This window comes from Sinocyclocheilus grahami, unplaced genomic scaffold, assembly GCF_001515645.1.
Source record: "Sinocyclocheilus grahami isolate Dianchi unplaced genomic scaffold, SAMN03320097.WGS_v1.1 scaffold661.1, whole genome shotgun sequence".
Classification (NCBI taxonomy): domain Eukaryota; kingdom Metazoa; phylum Chordata; class Actinopteri; order Cypriniformes; family Cyprinidae; genus Sinocyclocheilus; species Sinocyclocheilus grahami.
Window position 1 is genome coordinate 398,603 of NW_015505840.1, and position 16,493 is coordinate 415,095.

At 36.9% G+C, this 16,493-nt stretch overlaps 1 protein-coding gene across 1 annotated transcript; it reads left to right on the forward strand.

Moving 5' to 3' along the window:
• The first annotated feature begins 12,710 nt into the window (after positions 1 to 12,710).
• Positions 12,711 to 14,277, forward strand: LOC107558852 (proline-rich protein 2-like). Its single transcript, XM_016242544.1, has 2 exons — positions 12,711 to 12,792; positions 13,083 to 14,277. The coding sequence occupies exons 1-2, from the start codon at positions 12,759 to 12,761 to the stop codon at positions 13,556 to 13,558; spliced, it is 510 nt and encodes a 169-aa protein (XP_016098030.1). The 5' UTR covers positions 12,711 to 12,758; the 3' UTR covers positions 13,559 to 14,277.
• Positions 14,278 to 16,493: the final 2,216 nt, after the last annotated feature.

Consider the following 16,493-nt stretch of genomic DNA (forward strand, 5'->3'; position numbering starts at 1 on the left):
CTGAATGTCAAAATTACAATATTTTTGTTGAAAAAGTCTAATACACTATTGAATTATTAGACTGTGAGCGCTGCCAGTCAAGACCGATTTATGATTATCGATTTATCAAATGAAAAAATCTGAAATTATCACTTTGGTACATTGAGAAGGCATAAATATAAAATCTTAATAATAATAATAAAAAAATAAATAAAAACAGGGCAGCTGGCCAAATGAGCCGCCAGGCAACTGAGTATTCTCCCGATGGCCAGTCCGGGCCTGGCCGGAGGGCTAGAGTGAGCGGAGGAGGGCGGGCTTGCGGCAACCACATGTGACGACCCCGGGCTGGACTCCGCTTCGTCCACGGTGAAAGCCGATCCGGCGATCCACAGCGCGAAGTTGATGTATTTCCTCAGCAACCAGCACGGATCAGCTCTAGGCATGACGAAGCGGATAAAGTAGTTTCGCTTTCACATTGAAACGCACAACATCTTCAGGACATGGCGGCGGCAACAACAATACTACAGCGAAAATCAAAGTTACGCCACCTTTCTTTGCGTGAACATTTGGGCGGCGTTATGCAAATCTTCCCACATCGTGGCGTAGACATGTGGGGGCGTGTTAGAACGAGACGTTTTAGGTAGGCGTGGCTGACTCTTAACTTTTATAAAGAATATCTCTGGATTTGAGACTTTAGTCTTTGCAACTTTACAGATCTTCTTTATGCACCAAGAGCTTGTAACACTCCAAAAAGAAAGGGAAAATTGAAATCGCATCATATGACCACTTTAAGAACTGTTCACTGAAAGGTTCTTTGGGGAACCAAAAATGGTTCTACTATGCCATTGCTGTGAGAAAAAAAACAACCTTTTTTCAGAATATTATTCTAGCACTGTATAATGCACACTGTCATTTAAACGGCATACTGTTATGTTTTGTAGTATGTGAAACGATAAGTAATATGCTTTGATAAACCTTACATGTTTTTTCTAAAAATACCTTGCTTTTGGCAGCCCAATCAAATTAGTATTCAAGAAAAAGATCACTGTTGGCAATGCATTCAACACTGTGTGCATCCTGCGAAATATAGTCATAGTTAAATAACTTGGCTTCAATAAAGAAGTCATGAGACATTTCGATACAGAGATTCTTACCATGCAAAACTGTTTTTGTAAAATGCATCCAACTACATGTTTAATACTAAACATTTAATCACCTTAACACAATCTAATTTGACAGCAGATTTATTATGTTCTTTGTAATTTATCTGTTCTGTTCTATTACACTCTAAAAAATGCTGGGTTATATTTAACCCAGCATTTTTTTAGAGTGTATATTCTATTCCATTCCATGCTATGGCCCCAAAAAGGATTTGGACACTTCAGTTACTGAATTTCATTGCATTAGATGTCAAATTTCAAACCTAATGTCATATGTACACAAATTATACTGGAGCTTTTCTTACTTTTCTGAGCCACTTCAATTATTTTTAACCAACTGGTTTCAACGTCTTTTTGTTTTGTTTTTGTTTGTTGATCTGTTCCCGCTGCATTTACCCAGATGTCCTTGCAGAATAACCACTGTGCAAGACTTTTTGCCTTTTTTTGAACATTATTTGACTTGCTTCATACACAGAGAAAAAAAAATTGAGGTAGCATATACCTTGAAACAATTTTCACTCAGAAATGATTTTTTAAAATAACACCCCGATATCACAGACAGGCTTAAGCCTAGTCCCAGACTAAAACGCATGTCTGTGAAACCAGGTCTTGATATTTTGATGGCTACTTTATCTCCCACGACTGAAATGTTGTTTTTCACAGAAATTATATGTTGAAAAACAGTGGTGGACTTGATGCATCTTTGTAATTATGACTAAAAATGATTTTACTACTATTTTAATTGATTGTCAGGCTTATAAAATGTTTATAAAGCGGCAACAACAGCAATATGACAGAAGGACACCCCAACTGAATAGTTCATGGAAATAAAGTGCCTTAGTTCTTTAGTCTAACTGTGTTTATGATTGCATATCAGCATAACTTTAATATAAATGCATTAGTATTGAATATTAATACTGGCTATATTAATATTGAATGAGTTAATGGGTATTTCACAGCAGCTTCAAACATCATTTAGTATTTATAATCTGAACTAGTTCATCTACGGCATTTCTTTTGTATTATATGCACTTTTATCTTAAGTCCACTGTTAAATATTTGATATCTCCTCATGTGAAGGGCTGTTTTCTTGTAGAGTGACGTTACTGTCAGTGAAATCCGTCTCCGTGTTGAGGACCAAGCTCAGGGTCAGCATACAGAATGAAATATTTGGTTTGCCCAGAACCACCACTGATATTAAAATAGTCTATAGGACATAAGGTTAAAAACATGGCTCATAAGAATCCTATGTAGACATTTAAATATTTTTAAAATATTTATTTAACAGTTAAGTCAAGCAAAATTGATTATTATAATTTTTTTGTACTTAATACTTGTTAAAAATAACATTTTTGTAATAAATTGATATGCTCAATGCTGAATCCAGTGTTTGTGAGTCTAAAGCCGGGGTCTGTTCTTTGTATCTTGCTTAATACATCTTGAGATGATTTGACAGATGGCAGATCTTTTAATCATGATAACTGATGTCTGGATAATTTGGCAAACATTAATGGCAAACTAAATGATTTCCTCCTTTTTATCAAGACAATTCAGTGCTTATACACCAGTGAGAACATTACTTTTCACTGCTTTGTGTGGTTCTTAAAGATGCATACATTCAAATATATGTGTGTGTGTCTAAAAAGAGCTAATTTTATGTGTGTCTTTATAGTTTTGACTTCACATGTATTTTTTTTTAGCTATCCTTAATTTTCTAGTCATATTCAGAACGGGAAAACTGACTTTTTTGGTGTTCTCATAGCTTTTTGCTTCTGTTTTGGCACATCAAATAGATGTGTGCTGTTTTTGGAGAACATTGCACAATTCCTTAAATTAATGCAGAACTCCTGCTTATGAAATAATATTAAAGATGATCTATTTAAATATATTTAATATCATTTTTTTGCTCTTACTGTACAATCTTTGTTTTTAAACTGTGGACATAAACACAGCCTGATGGTTCAGGATCCAGATCACTAACTCAAAGGTTGAAGGTTCAGTCTCAAGAAGGTCTAATCCAGGACCTGGAGAGTTACTGAGCATCAGGAAGGCGCTGCTGTAAGTGCTGAGGATGTAATGATTCTCCTGAGAAACACTCACAGAGTCTGTGCGTGAAGTACTATCATCAGTATCAGTCTTAAACTCTAATACTGTGCAGTATTTTTTCTTTAGTAGTGTGGCTAAAACTTTGTCCTCTTTGATAAGTGAGCAGGGACATGGATGCCAAACATGAAAAGGTGTTATTTAGGTTTTTCGTCCTTTATTCAATATTCTCCCTGAGTATTTGGACACTTAACCAACACACGTATGAATAGCAGTGTTAAGGCAGGAATACGCTACACGATTCTTAAAATCTGAACAGATTTTAAAACACTAGGTGTCATACACTTGCCGACATTACAGAGGAGTAACTAAAGCGACGGAGGATCTACCACGTTCACAATCTCGGGCAGAAACACCGTGGCTTGCTGCTAGGAGATGCATGAAAAATGAAAGCAATGTTTTAAAATCGGCTTAAAATTTCAAACGTTTGTCCTCCGACGACTGAATGGAATCAGAGCCTGTGCCCATCATATACTACGTGGTTTTCTTTGAAATCGGTCAACTCGGTCTTCTAAACATCTGCAGGCTGGCTCTGACTTTCAGCAACTAATGTCGACTCGTCCAGACTGTAAATCGGGGCAGAAATCTGTACAGAAGTTGTGTATTTCAGTTTTTAGATAACAAAGTATCTTTATTTTTTAAAGAATGCTTTAGAATTTTGATGAGTTTTAAATTCTAAAGCAAATACTGGTAAAAATGAAGAAAAAAGTATTTTTGCTTGCTTGGTATTTTGATACCTAATACAATGACATTTAGACAAATTAGTTGTGATTTAAGTGTCTAAATATTTTTTTGGTTACAATGTATAACTGTTAAATGTTTTTGGTAACACTTCACAATTAGGCTCTATTCATTAGTTATTGCATTAGGTATTATAATAAAACATTGAACAATACTTAAACATCATGTATTAATCAGAATGTTCATTTCTACGCATACTATTTATCTTTAACCATTTTCGAGTTAAATTAAGTTAACATTAGCTCTTGTATTATAAGTGAACAATATTATTTTTTGTAACTGAACAAACCCAAATTAATGCATGCTCCTGAGGCCCATCTCATGTTTGCAAACGTACGTGTTATAAAATAAGTGTTACCTTATTTTTAAATGACATTTTAAATATGCACCTGTCATTTATAGTAGTATTTTATGTAATTAGTGTATAGTGTTTAAAGGGGTCCTATTATGCTTTTTCACTTTTTGGATTTTAGTCAGTGTGTCGTGTGTATGTTTGGGTATAAAATGATCTACAAGGTAACAAATCTCAAAGTCCACTCCAAAGAGAGATATTTAGTTTTAAAATAATCCCTTTTCAAGAACTACAACGAACGGCTCGTTTGGACTACAGCGTTGCTTTCCGGGGTTTTGTGATGTCACAAAGTGGCTCATTAGAATATCATTAAAATAATTCCCGCCTATGGAAATTCGAATGGTTGGGGGGAGGGGAGGGGCAAGGTATTGGTTAGAACGCTTGGTTGAGTGCATCAGACAAGTCAACGACGAAGAAGTGCTGCTGTAGAGTTGGTGCATCAGAGAAAACGAAGAAGAAGAGCTGCTGTAGCATCAAGTTTTCGCCATGTCGAAGAAATGCTGTTTTTTTGACCCCCGTGCCCAAATGTCTTTGTTTGGTAAAGCGGACGACGTCAGGAAATTATTTTTAACTTCGTTCCTGAGCATTAAGCGGTTGTTGACATTGTATCTAAAACGTGATTTAGCCAAAAAAACAAAACAGCAATAACATTACCAGTCTAATATGTCTTGCAATATCCGTGCGTGCAAAGGTTCTGCGCGATCCTCTTGTTCAATATTTTTCTGGGTCTGAATCCGGCTCAAATTGATATGGCAATATTGACGCCATCCTTAACTAAAGCAGACGGAACTTGCTGCTTTGGCAAGGGGCGGGGCAGTACTGAAACACCTTCTAAGCTGTTCTCCAATCACAACGCACTGGGACAGCTAACCAATCACATCACATTTAGTTTTTCTGAAGGCAGGCCTTCATCAAACCCGGAACTAATCGAGCCGTTGGGCCAGACTGGGGAGAAAGGTATTTTAATAATGTAAATTATGTGAAAAATAATGGGTTTTTCGAACCACCAAGCATGAGAGCATGTTCTAGTACACCCCCAAAACAAAATCAAGACTTTGTAAAAGAGCATAATAGGACCCCTTTAAAGTAATCTGTATATGAAATTATTCTAAAACCGTATATAAATAACCGAATATAACGATTGAAATCTCCTAAAGGACAGTCTAATGCGAAGTACTGTTAGTTAGAAACTATTGCATTAATCTCTTCTTCACGGAGTCTATTAAAGGTGGGAGGCTTGAAACTGCTTGTATTTGTATGATTTTCTGACCAGAACAAGCAGCCACAACATGCAAAACGTGCCACTAGATGGCATTGTCCTGCCGTCATGCTGCATGCACATTATAGTGTTTGTGAGGATTGTGCCTCTAGGGTCAGTGGCAGGGCAGGACTTAGGGGGCCGGGGGCCCCTGGCCTTGAGGTTATGTTTGTCATAATGTCCTCAACTATGACATCATGATGCAGTAACACAAAATACACAAAAATTTAAATATGCTTTGAGGTTCATATATAGTACAATTAATATGCAACATGTCTAGCCCAGTTAAAGTTTAGATGTAATATTAAATAGTCATTATAATTCGAAAAACAGGATGTGTTCTCTCAGTTGAGAGATCAAAACCCTGAAATAACACTGAGCAAAAAATGCCAGATATGTATTAGTGTTATAAAAATGTATTGTCATATCTGTGTCCTCTTATGTCAGTCAAATTTAATCAATATATTCAATCAGAATAAAAAGACATGTTGGATATTAACAATCAAATGAAAACACTCAACAAAATCCATAGATCGATTCTGCAAAAATTATGTTGTTTAAATATAACATTTTAATGTAGAAATATTAAATGATTGCAAAAATGAAATAAGCTACTTATTTAACATATGAAACTACGACCGCCAGTAGGTGGCAGCAAGTGTCTTAATGAGTGAGTTGAATCCTTAAATCAACCGAATCGTTTAAAATGCTAATTCATTTAGCTTCGCAAACGACTGTACGTATAGCCTGATTGAATCATTTACTGGTCCGTGAAACGCTGAGGAACAAAACACCGTGTTGCTTGGAGACGCAGCGGTTCTGTTGTTTGGTCTATTTTCTTTTCGGAATTTTGTTTCTGAAGTTACTCTGAAACTTGTTGTTTAGCCTATTTTACATTTGTGATCATGCAGATATTCTGAAAAACAATTGTTTGTGTGATAGGCTAACTCTATCATAGGCTATAAAAACTCATTAAATGGCAATTTTTTTTTTTTTACACATCCTTTTGATGACATTTCTGCCCCACTATGTGTGATGGCAGTGAGGCGGGAGAGAGAACACTCAAAACTCTTCAAATCGTGTAATTAAGTGGAACATTAATATAGAATCATCCTGTGTAAAGAAATGAGGTGTGAACATGAGAATGTATCATTATCTTTATCAGTGTGCTGAGCTAAATGATTAATGGAGCTGTTTAAAGTAGCCATGTGATCACAAATTAATTGGCGCAGATGCAATTCAATACATGTGTCCTTGTTCTATGTGAAATGATCATAAATATCAGTTTATGCTGTTTGATTATGGCCTTGAAGGTCGCAGTTGGAAGCTGTTAGCCCCGGCTGGACCGTTTAGCCCTTGCGTGCACAGTGGAACTGCGGCTGATCATTTCTGGCTGGCATATAATTGAACAAATCAAACAAACATAAACGGGTACACTCTAAAAAAAACACTGGGTTAAAAACAACCCAATTTGGGTTGTTATTAACCCAAGGGCTGGGTAAATATAGGACAGAACACATCTTGGGTTAAATTTACCCAGCATAATGGGTTGATTTAACCCAGCTAATGGGTTTATTCATTTTTACTATATTACTAGCTTATTTTTTACTTCATACATTAAATCATTTTTACAGATTAACTTAAATCCTCTAAACTTTTCTAAAATACTCCACACAACCACTGGTTTGCATGATAACTTCCTTTATTTTCCTTTATTTATCATTTACAGCATTGTTTATATCGTTTTTAATAGGCTATACATATTGGCTATATTTAAACTCGTTTAACAAACTTTAGACAAAAAATTCAACATTAAACAGAAGTAATTCACGTGTAATAGACCAGTTTTTGTTATTCTGTTTCCACCGTAACGGCGCTGGTTCTCGTGCCCGAGCTGGAGTCGTGTTCGGCGGGGAACTGCTAACGGACCGCCGCCCAGCGTTTCACTCTAGCCGACACATGCTGTGACTCCATAACCTGCCAATAAACAAACAATAAACTGCTCTGAGGACATGTATCTTTATGAATAAAATCATTTATTTTATGCAAAGCATCAGGCGAAAAGGCCGCGACACTCGTTAAAGTTGATTCACACCGCGCGCCTGTATGTTGCTCTGCATAAAATTTAACGATATACAGCACAGTAACGATTTTATAGATAAAATAAAATGTACACAAACCTGTATTATACCGAAGAATGCATCAATTCGATGGCACTTAGAACTGCTCTCTCGAGAAGAGAAGACGCAATCCCCGCGATAAATAACTCTACAATAAATAATATGTCTGACCCAGGATCTGAGTAACACAAAAACTACCCAAACATTGGGTTTGGTATGTCTGACGGTAAGTCCAGCCAATGGTAAGTCCAGCCATGGTCAGTGGATATCTGGGATTCAGTCCATTCACTGAAACTTTGAAACAATAAAGAATTATAAAAAGAATTGCTGAAAAGTGAATATATGTATAACTTTTACTGGAGCAAAACTTAAAAAGTTCCCTCTAAATTCTCTCCATGGCAATCTTAGCCTCAAGGCAGTCAAAAAAGTTTTTAATAACATAATATATTTAATTTAATTATATATGATTATTTATATTATATTCTGTATATTATGAGATATATATGCGTATTATCTGAGTTAGTCTGTGAAGTAACTGTGTTTATACAGTGGGGAAAATATTGATTTGATCCGGATTTTGAAAACGGATAGAGACAGAATACCAACCAAAGAATCCAGAAAAAACACATTATATAAAGGTTAGAAATTGATTTGCATTTCAGTGAGTGAAATAAGTATGTGATCCCCTACCAACCAGCAAGAGTTCTGGCTCCCACAGATTGGGTATGTGCCCATGTGAAGCACAGATTAGTCCTGTCACTTTAAAAAGTTACTCCTAATGTCAGCTCGTTAGGTGTATAAGACATCTGTCCACACAATCTGTATCTTCCATTCCAACCTCTCCCACCACCATGGGCAAGACCAAAGAACTGTCAAATGATGTCAGAAACAAGATTGTAGATCTGCACAAGGCTTGAATGGGCTACAAGACCATCAGCAAGAAGCTTGGTGATAAGGAGACAACTGTTGGTGCGATTATTCGGAAAAGGAAGAAATACAAAACAACCATCAATTGGCCTCAGTCTGGAGCTCCAGATCTCGCCTCGTGGGGTAAAGATGATCATGAGAAAGTTGAGGGATCAGCCCCGAACTACACGGGAGGAGCTTGTTAATGATCTTAAGGCAGTTGGGACCACAGTCACCAAGCAAAATATTGGTAACACACTACGCCGCAATGGACTGAAATCCTGCAGCGCCCGCAAGATCCCCCTGCTCTAGAAGCCACATGTACAGGCCCGCTTAAAGTTTGCCAAAGAACATCAAAATGATTCAGAAAAGGCTTGGGAGAAAGTGCTGTGGTCAGATGAGACCAAAATTGAGCTCTTTGTCATTAACTCGTCTCGCCGTGTTTGGAGGGAGAGAAATGCTGACTATGACCTCAAGACCACCATCCCTACAGTAAAGCACGGAGGTGGAAACATTATGCTTTGGGGCTGTTTTTCTGCTAAGAGTACAGGACGACTTCACCACATTGAGGGGCAAATGGACGGGGCCATGTACTGTAAAATCTTGGACGAGAACCTCCTTCCCTCAGCCAGAACACTGAAGATGGGTCATGGATGTGTCTTCCAGTATGGCAATGACCCGAAACATACTGCCAATGCAACAAAGGAGTGGCTGAAGAAGAAGCACATTAAGGTCATGGAGTGGCCTAGCCAGTCTCCAGACCTCAATCCTATAGAAAATCTGTGGAGGGTGCTGAAACTTCGAGTTGCCAAACAACAGCCAAGAAACCTTAAGGATTTAGAGAGAATCTGTAAAGAGGAGTGGATCAAAATCCCTCCTGAGATGTGTGCAAACCTGGCGACCAACTACATGAAACGTCTTCCCTCTTTGCTTGCCAACAAGGGTTTCTGCACCAAGTACTTAGTCATGTTTTGCTTGGAGATCAAATACTTATTTCACTCACTGAAATGCAAATCAATTTCTAACCTTTATTTAATGTGTTTTTTCTGGATATTTTTGTTGATATTCTGTCTATATGTTAAAATAAACCTACCATAAAAATTACAGACCCTTCTTTTTAAGTGGGCACACTTTCAAAATTAGCAGGGGATCAAATAAATATTTTCCCCACTGTGACTCTGGACAGACAGAAATTATTACATTAATGCACACATTAAACAATTATTACATTAATGCACACTGTGCTGTTATTTTAAAACATTTAATTTTTTTCTATCACTGTGGTAATATTTTAAATAAAAAAAATATCTAAAGAAAAAAAAAACAACCTCTGCACATAAAAAATGAACTGGCCAGGTGCCTTGAAAACGGCGCAGACCAATTTTTCACTGTTTAGAGGCTTGAATACACTACACACATTTTCAAATCTGAACAGATTTTACAACACTAGGCATCACACCCTTGCTGGCTTTTGAAAATGGTTACAGATTAAAACTGGTAATCATACACTAAATGGTTGAGGATCACATTCTTTCAGATTTTCAAGTCGTTACGAACACAACAAACACAGAAACACGCTCTAGGAGACGCATGGCAAATGAAAACCGTAAGTGTTCTCAAAACATGTTTGATATCCTCCCACTGGATCGATTTGCAGACTGAAGCTAAAAAAAATATCCGAGTCTGTGTTCATTATACACTGTGATTTTCAGTGAAACAAGTCTTCTCAAATCTGCAGACTTTGTCAGCAACGTTGTCAATTCGTCCATACTGTAAATCAGGGCAAAATTTGTGTAAAGTATTCAGTGGGTAGCCTAGGAAAAGTTGCATAGTGGACCAGACTTTATGCTGGTAGTCAAAGACTGGCTATGTGAAACTGAGTTTGTGCTAATGCTTTACATTAAAAGAACAGTTCACCCAAAAGTAAACACTTGCTGAAAATGTACTCACTCTCAGGCCATCCAAGATGTAGATGAGTTTGTTTCTTCAACAGATTTGGAGAAATGTAGCATTACATCACTTGCTCAGCAATGGATCCTCTGCAGTGAATGGGTGCCGTCAGAATGAGAGTCCAAACAGCTGATAAAAACATCACAATAATCCACACCACTCCAGTCCATCAATTAACATCTTGTGAAGTGAAAAGCTGCGTGTTTGTAAGAAACAACTTAAAACTTTAAAATAAGTTTCAACTTTAAACGTCCCTTCTGCCCAAAATACGAGTCCATAATAATGCTTCCTCCAGTGAAAAAGCATCCATCCACATAATTGTTTACAGCTGTTTTGGACCGTTTTCAATAGAAAACGGTGCTTGGTCTGTGCAGATTTCTCTCCTGATTCAACTTTTTCATTGGAGAAAGCAATATTATGTATAGAGGATGATTTGAAGTTAAAAAGTCTTAATGATAGATTTGTCTCATACAAACAGGTAGCTTTTCACTTCATAAGACGTTAATTGATGGACTGGAGTCATGTTGCTTGTCAAAGATGATGGTGATTTGCTTGCTTCTACATTTGTATATTTAATGTCATCCACAATCTTTTCACCATCATGGAGATGTTACCACAGATTCACACTCTCTCATGAACAACCTGGCTCTCTCTTGTAAAGTACTATCATGCCCTGAGATCACTTTGGTGAAAATAAGTTTGCCAAACACATGCCTTCACCATGGCACCTTGGCATGAGGATGTTCTCCACAGGATTTTATACCAACTTCTAAAGTCTCTTCAAGTTGGTGCTGACATTTCAGAGTGCATATTATGCAAGGTTCAGGCAATGGATTTTGTTATATCATACAATATTAAACGGTAGTTATTTGCATGATGGAAGAAGAAACATCTTCAGTGTTTTGAGGTCAGAATTTTGTACAGTACCTGTACATGTAAGATCTTTAGTTTTGAGTCTATGGCTTCAGATGGCAGCAAATCAATTTGATATATTTTTCACATGAAAAATCGAAATAGTATTACCTTGCACATGTGATTATGTCAATTACTTCTTCCAGGATTGATCCTCAATTTTGATTTCAAAACTTTGAGCTGTAGTTTAAAAGGTTATATCTAAAGTGTTTATTTGTGTTTTGTGTGCAATAAAGAATACAGCAGAACACACTTTGCCTCCTCATGTCCTTATAAACATATCTTTGATTTCTCAAGTCTCATTGCTGTTAGAAATGTCCTTTCACAAAGCTGTTCCTCTTCTCGACATTATAGAGCCCTTCAGTTCAACCTGTTGCTACACTGAATGTCCCAGGACCCCCTCCTAACATGCGTTTACCACCTCCAGCCATGATCACAGGAGCCTCCCCTCCGTCGTTCCCTCCTCCTGGATTCAACCCCTCGCAGATGCCTGCAGGTACTACTATTTTTTTTCTTTTTCTTTTATTCAGCAAGGATGCATTAAATTGTTCAACAGTGGCAGTACAGATATTTATAATGTTGCAAAAGATTTCTACTTCAAATAAATGCTGTTCCTTTTAACTTTCTATTCATCAAAGGATCCTGGGGAAAGAACGGATCACGGTTTCCACAAAAATATGAAGCCGCACAGAAACTGTTTTCCACATTGATAATAAGATATATTTCTTGAGCAGCAAAGCAGCATATTAGAATGATTTCTGAAGGATCATGTGACACTGAAGACTGGAGTAATGATGCTGAAAATTCAGCTTTGCATCACAGAAATAAAATACATTTTACTATACATTCACATAGAAAACACTTATTTTAAATTGTAATAATATTTCATAATTTGACTGTATTTTTGATGATCTTAAAAAAAAATCTTACCGACCCCAAACCTTTTGTCAGTGTCTAGATGAATAGATAGACCAGAATGAAATAATAACACTAAGTCACCTTAACATGAATTATTACCTTGTTTTTAAACAGGATTCCCTCCTGCCGCCCCGGTGGTCTCTATGAACCCCGCAGGTCCTCCTCCCAAATTGTAATAATATTTCATAATTTGACTGTATTTTTGATGATCTTTAAAAAAAATCTTACCGACCCCAAACCTTTTGTCAGTGTCTAGATGAATAGATAGACCAGAATGAAATAATAACACTAAGTCACCTTAACATGAATTATTACCTTGTTTTTGAACAGGATTCCCTCCTGCCGCCCCGGTGGTCTCTATGAACCCCGCAGGTCCTCCTCCATCCGTCACAGGTATCAATCAGCTGTAACTCGATGTACAATTAAATTCAACATGAAATCAAAATTGGCCAAAAAACTTGATACATGTTCCTGGTCCAATTTTGAAACGATTCATGATTCAAACTGTCTTGTAAATGATTTACCAGTGCACGTAACTCCAAAGAAACCATAATGGTTTGTAAAATCTTTGAATTGTTAAAACAAAAATTTTCAGTGATATCAAACTCTGTACACTCTACACTCTGTTTGTAGCTAAACATGTTTACTAAAGCTAGTGATGTTTTTGTCTTTTGTAATAACAGAAACCCCAACCGAAGAACCTTCAAATGAATCCCTCGAGGCTCCCAAGAGTCACATGGACCCGACAGGAGCTCAAGCGCTCAGTCCGCCGCCTCTCAGGGGGTTTCTGGGGCCCAGACCGGGACCCCTACCGCCACACCACCCTGTGGGGCTCCGCCCACCCTTCATGCCCCCTTTCGCTAATAACGCCCGTCCCATCCTGCCCCCTCCCAATATGGCCCCTCAAATGATGCCCCCTAGGGGCCCCAACCCCATGTTCGGAGAACCCCCTGCAGGGCGATTCCGGATGCGCATGATAGGTCCTCCAAGACACGATTTCCCCCGTCACAGGCTCCCAATGGGTCCTAGAGGAGAGGAACCGCACTGGCGGGATCAAGGACCTGAAAGGGGCCCGGACAGATTTGGAAACGAGCCACCGTTTCATCGGGGTGGATGGGGAAGGGGGGGCCCTCGTGGACGAAGTCGCTTTGGGAACTGAGTTGCGTGGTTTTTTTAGGTACTGCTGGCTTCAGCTGTGACTGGACTGCGGAAAACGTGACTCTGCGTCCCTGTGAAACGGGAATACGGAGAACATATTCCATGTATTATATACAGAGTCCACATGAAATTAACAGACACTGTTTGACATCTCTGAATATGAGTGATAGTGCTCATCTTTCTACGTGTCGTCATGTTCGCTTAAATAGGCGAGACAGAACCAGGGATCATATATTATGAAATTCCCATCTCGCTCCATGCGAATTCATGCGAGGTCTGTCATTTTCGGACGTTACACTCACTACCATAGACTAACATAAGAGGTCTAGTGTAACTTGTTAAATGTAAATAGTACAGTTTGCACATTTCTCAATTGTTCTATGAAGAACCATCTGTGGAAAATGTTCAGCCCATCTTCCGTTGTGTATATTTGGAGGTAGTATTTACTTTGAAGCTTCTGTAGGCTTTCAGTGAGGAAGAAGAACAAAACTCTAGTCAGCAGTGGAGCATCATCTTTGGCCGGCTAATTTTACGAAGCTATTTTTTACCAATCAATCTTGTTTTCTTTTTCTGTCTTAATGGTTTATATTAACATGCTAAAACGAACTCGAGTAAATGTTGTGGCTACTTAAACTGACTTGTTAGTTTTCTTTTGCAAGGAGTTGAAGTGTAGAGAATGCAGTTCTGCAGTTTTCTCAGTAGAGGGCGCTATTTGTCAAGACTCAGACCCGAATACTGTCAGTCTGGTAAAATGTTTTTAAAAAAGTATTTCTCAACCAGGGTTATAATAGTTAACTAAAACTAAAACCATAAAAAATCATTACTTGAAATAAAATAAATGTTAATGTTTTAAAAATTTATAAAATATATTTTTTTCATCTAGTTGCCAAGTCAACATTTCTCATTTTAATTTAGTTTTACTCGAATAACAAAAACTTTAAAAATATACAAATATATATTTAAAAAAAAAACTAAAAATAACAAAAATACTAAAACTCGAACTAAATTAAAATGATACTTATTTTACTTAATTATAATTATGCTAAAACAACACTGTTCTCAACACACGCGTCAGTTAAAATTAAATATGAACTACATTTCAGTTATTACTTTGCATGTTAATTCATATCAAAGACAGGTTATTACAAAACTAAAAACGTAGTACAGCTATATAAAGTTGAATCATTCTAGAAGATTTCAGCTCAATCCATGAGTCAACAGTCCGTGGCATATATTTAATATTCATCAGTTATGTAGTGTGTTATGAATAGATATTTCGCTGTAGTTCTATTTATGCTTTTATAGACAGGATTTTGGGCTTTAAAGAAACAAATAAAACATTAAATTTAAGATTATATGTTGTAATAATATAATTACTAATGTATTACTATTTAATAGTTATTATATATAAATATGATATAAATATTAATATAAATATTAAATTATTATATAAATACACAAACCACTAGTTATAGTATTACTATTAATATATTACTATAAATAGTGGTTTGTGTATTTATATAATAATTTACATTTACATTCAGTCATTTAAGCAACCCTAAAGCATCCTAATGAGAATTTACAACATACTACAGTAAGTATGTCTTTTAGGTCATAGTCTCCCAGATTTCCTGCGTGAAACATAACAGATTAAGCATCTGAAAACTTGAACTTTATCCAGTATAGCGTCTTATTTGATTATTTACGGATTCATATTTTTTCCATAATGGTTCCAGATTATGATAGAAATCCCAATAGGAATACTGTAACATATTGCTTTAGGGTTTTTTCACTAGGGCAGTATGGTTTTAAATCAAATAAACCGTAATGCAAGCTTTACTGAACTCTCTGTTTAAGTTCTTAGGTTGTCGAACAAAAACCTTCCTTAACATTCAGACCACTGTAAAAAAAAAAAAATCCGTAAAATTTACGGTAAAAAAACGGCAGCTGTGGTTGCCGGAATTTTACTGTAAAAAATAAGGTAGCAACGTTTTACGGTTTTATTTTACAGTCTTTTACCGTTAAATTCACAGTCATTTTTTACAGTATTAGTTTTTGGTTCTGAAAAATAACCTTTACAGAACGTTCTTATAATGTACTTACACAAAAACCTTCCCTTAATGTTCCGGGAACGTTCGTTTTTGGTTATTAAAAACATAAAAGATTGTTTCTAGAACATTAGGTGTTGGTTCCCAAAATTACCATATAGTAACATTTAAAGGATTATTTCACTTCCAGAATAAAAATGTCCTGATAATTTACTCACCCCCCAAGTCAACCAAGATGTTCATGTCTTTCTTTCTCCAGTCGCAAAGAAATTAAGGTTTTTGAGGAAAAAATTCCAGGATTTTTCTCCATATAATGGACTTCAATGGTGGCCAACGGACTGAATGTCCAAATTGCAGCTTCAAAGGGCTCTACACGATCCCAGCCGAGGAATAAGGGTCTTATCTAGCGAAACGATTGGTCATTTAAAAAAAAAATATATATATATATATATATACAGTATATACTTTTCGACCACAAATGCTTGTCTTGCACTGGCTCCGCGATGCACGTCCGCAAATTCACACATTAAGTAATCACGTTGGAAAGGTCACGTGCGGTTAGCTCTTCGTCTGTGTACTTCGGTTCAGAGGGTAGGACGAAAACCATCTCACCTTTCCAACGTGACTACGTAATGCGTGAAGTCGAGCTAGTGCAAGATGAGCATTTGGTTAATAAATATATAGGCCTAAACTATTTTATTAATTTTTTTAAGAAAATGACTGAACGTTTCACTAATTAAGACGCTTATTCCTTGGCTGGGATCGTGTAGAGCTTTTTGAAGGTGCATTGAAAGGTGCCTTCAGCCCGTTGGTCCCCATTGAAGTCCGTTATATGGAGAAAAATCCTAGAATGTTTTCCTCAAAAACCTTAATTTCTTTGCGACTGAA

Bases quoted from the DNA above. Each gene is read 5' to 3' on its own strand.
- LOC107558852 (XM_016242544.1), top strand. From the start codon at position 12,759: ATGAACCCCGCAGGTCCTCCTCCATCCGTCACAG. The intron at 12,793-13,082 runs GTATCAATCAGC...TTGTAATAACAG, and splicing joins TCCTCCTCCATCCGTCACAG to AAACCCCAACCGAAGAACCT.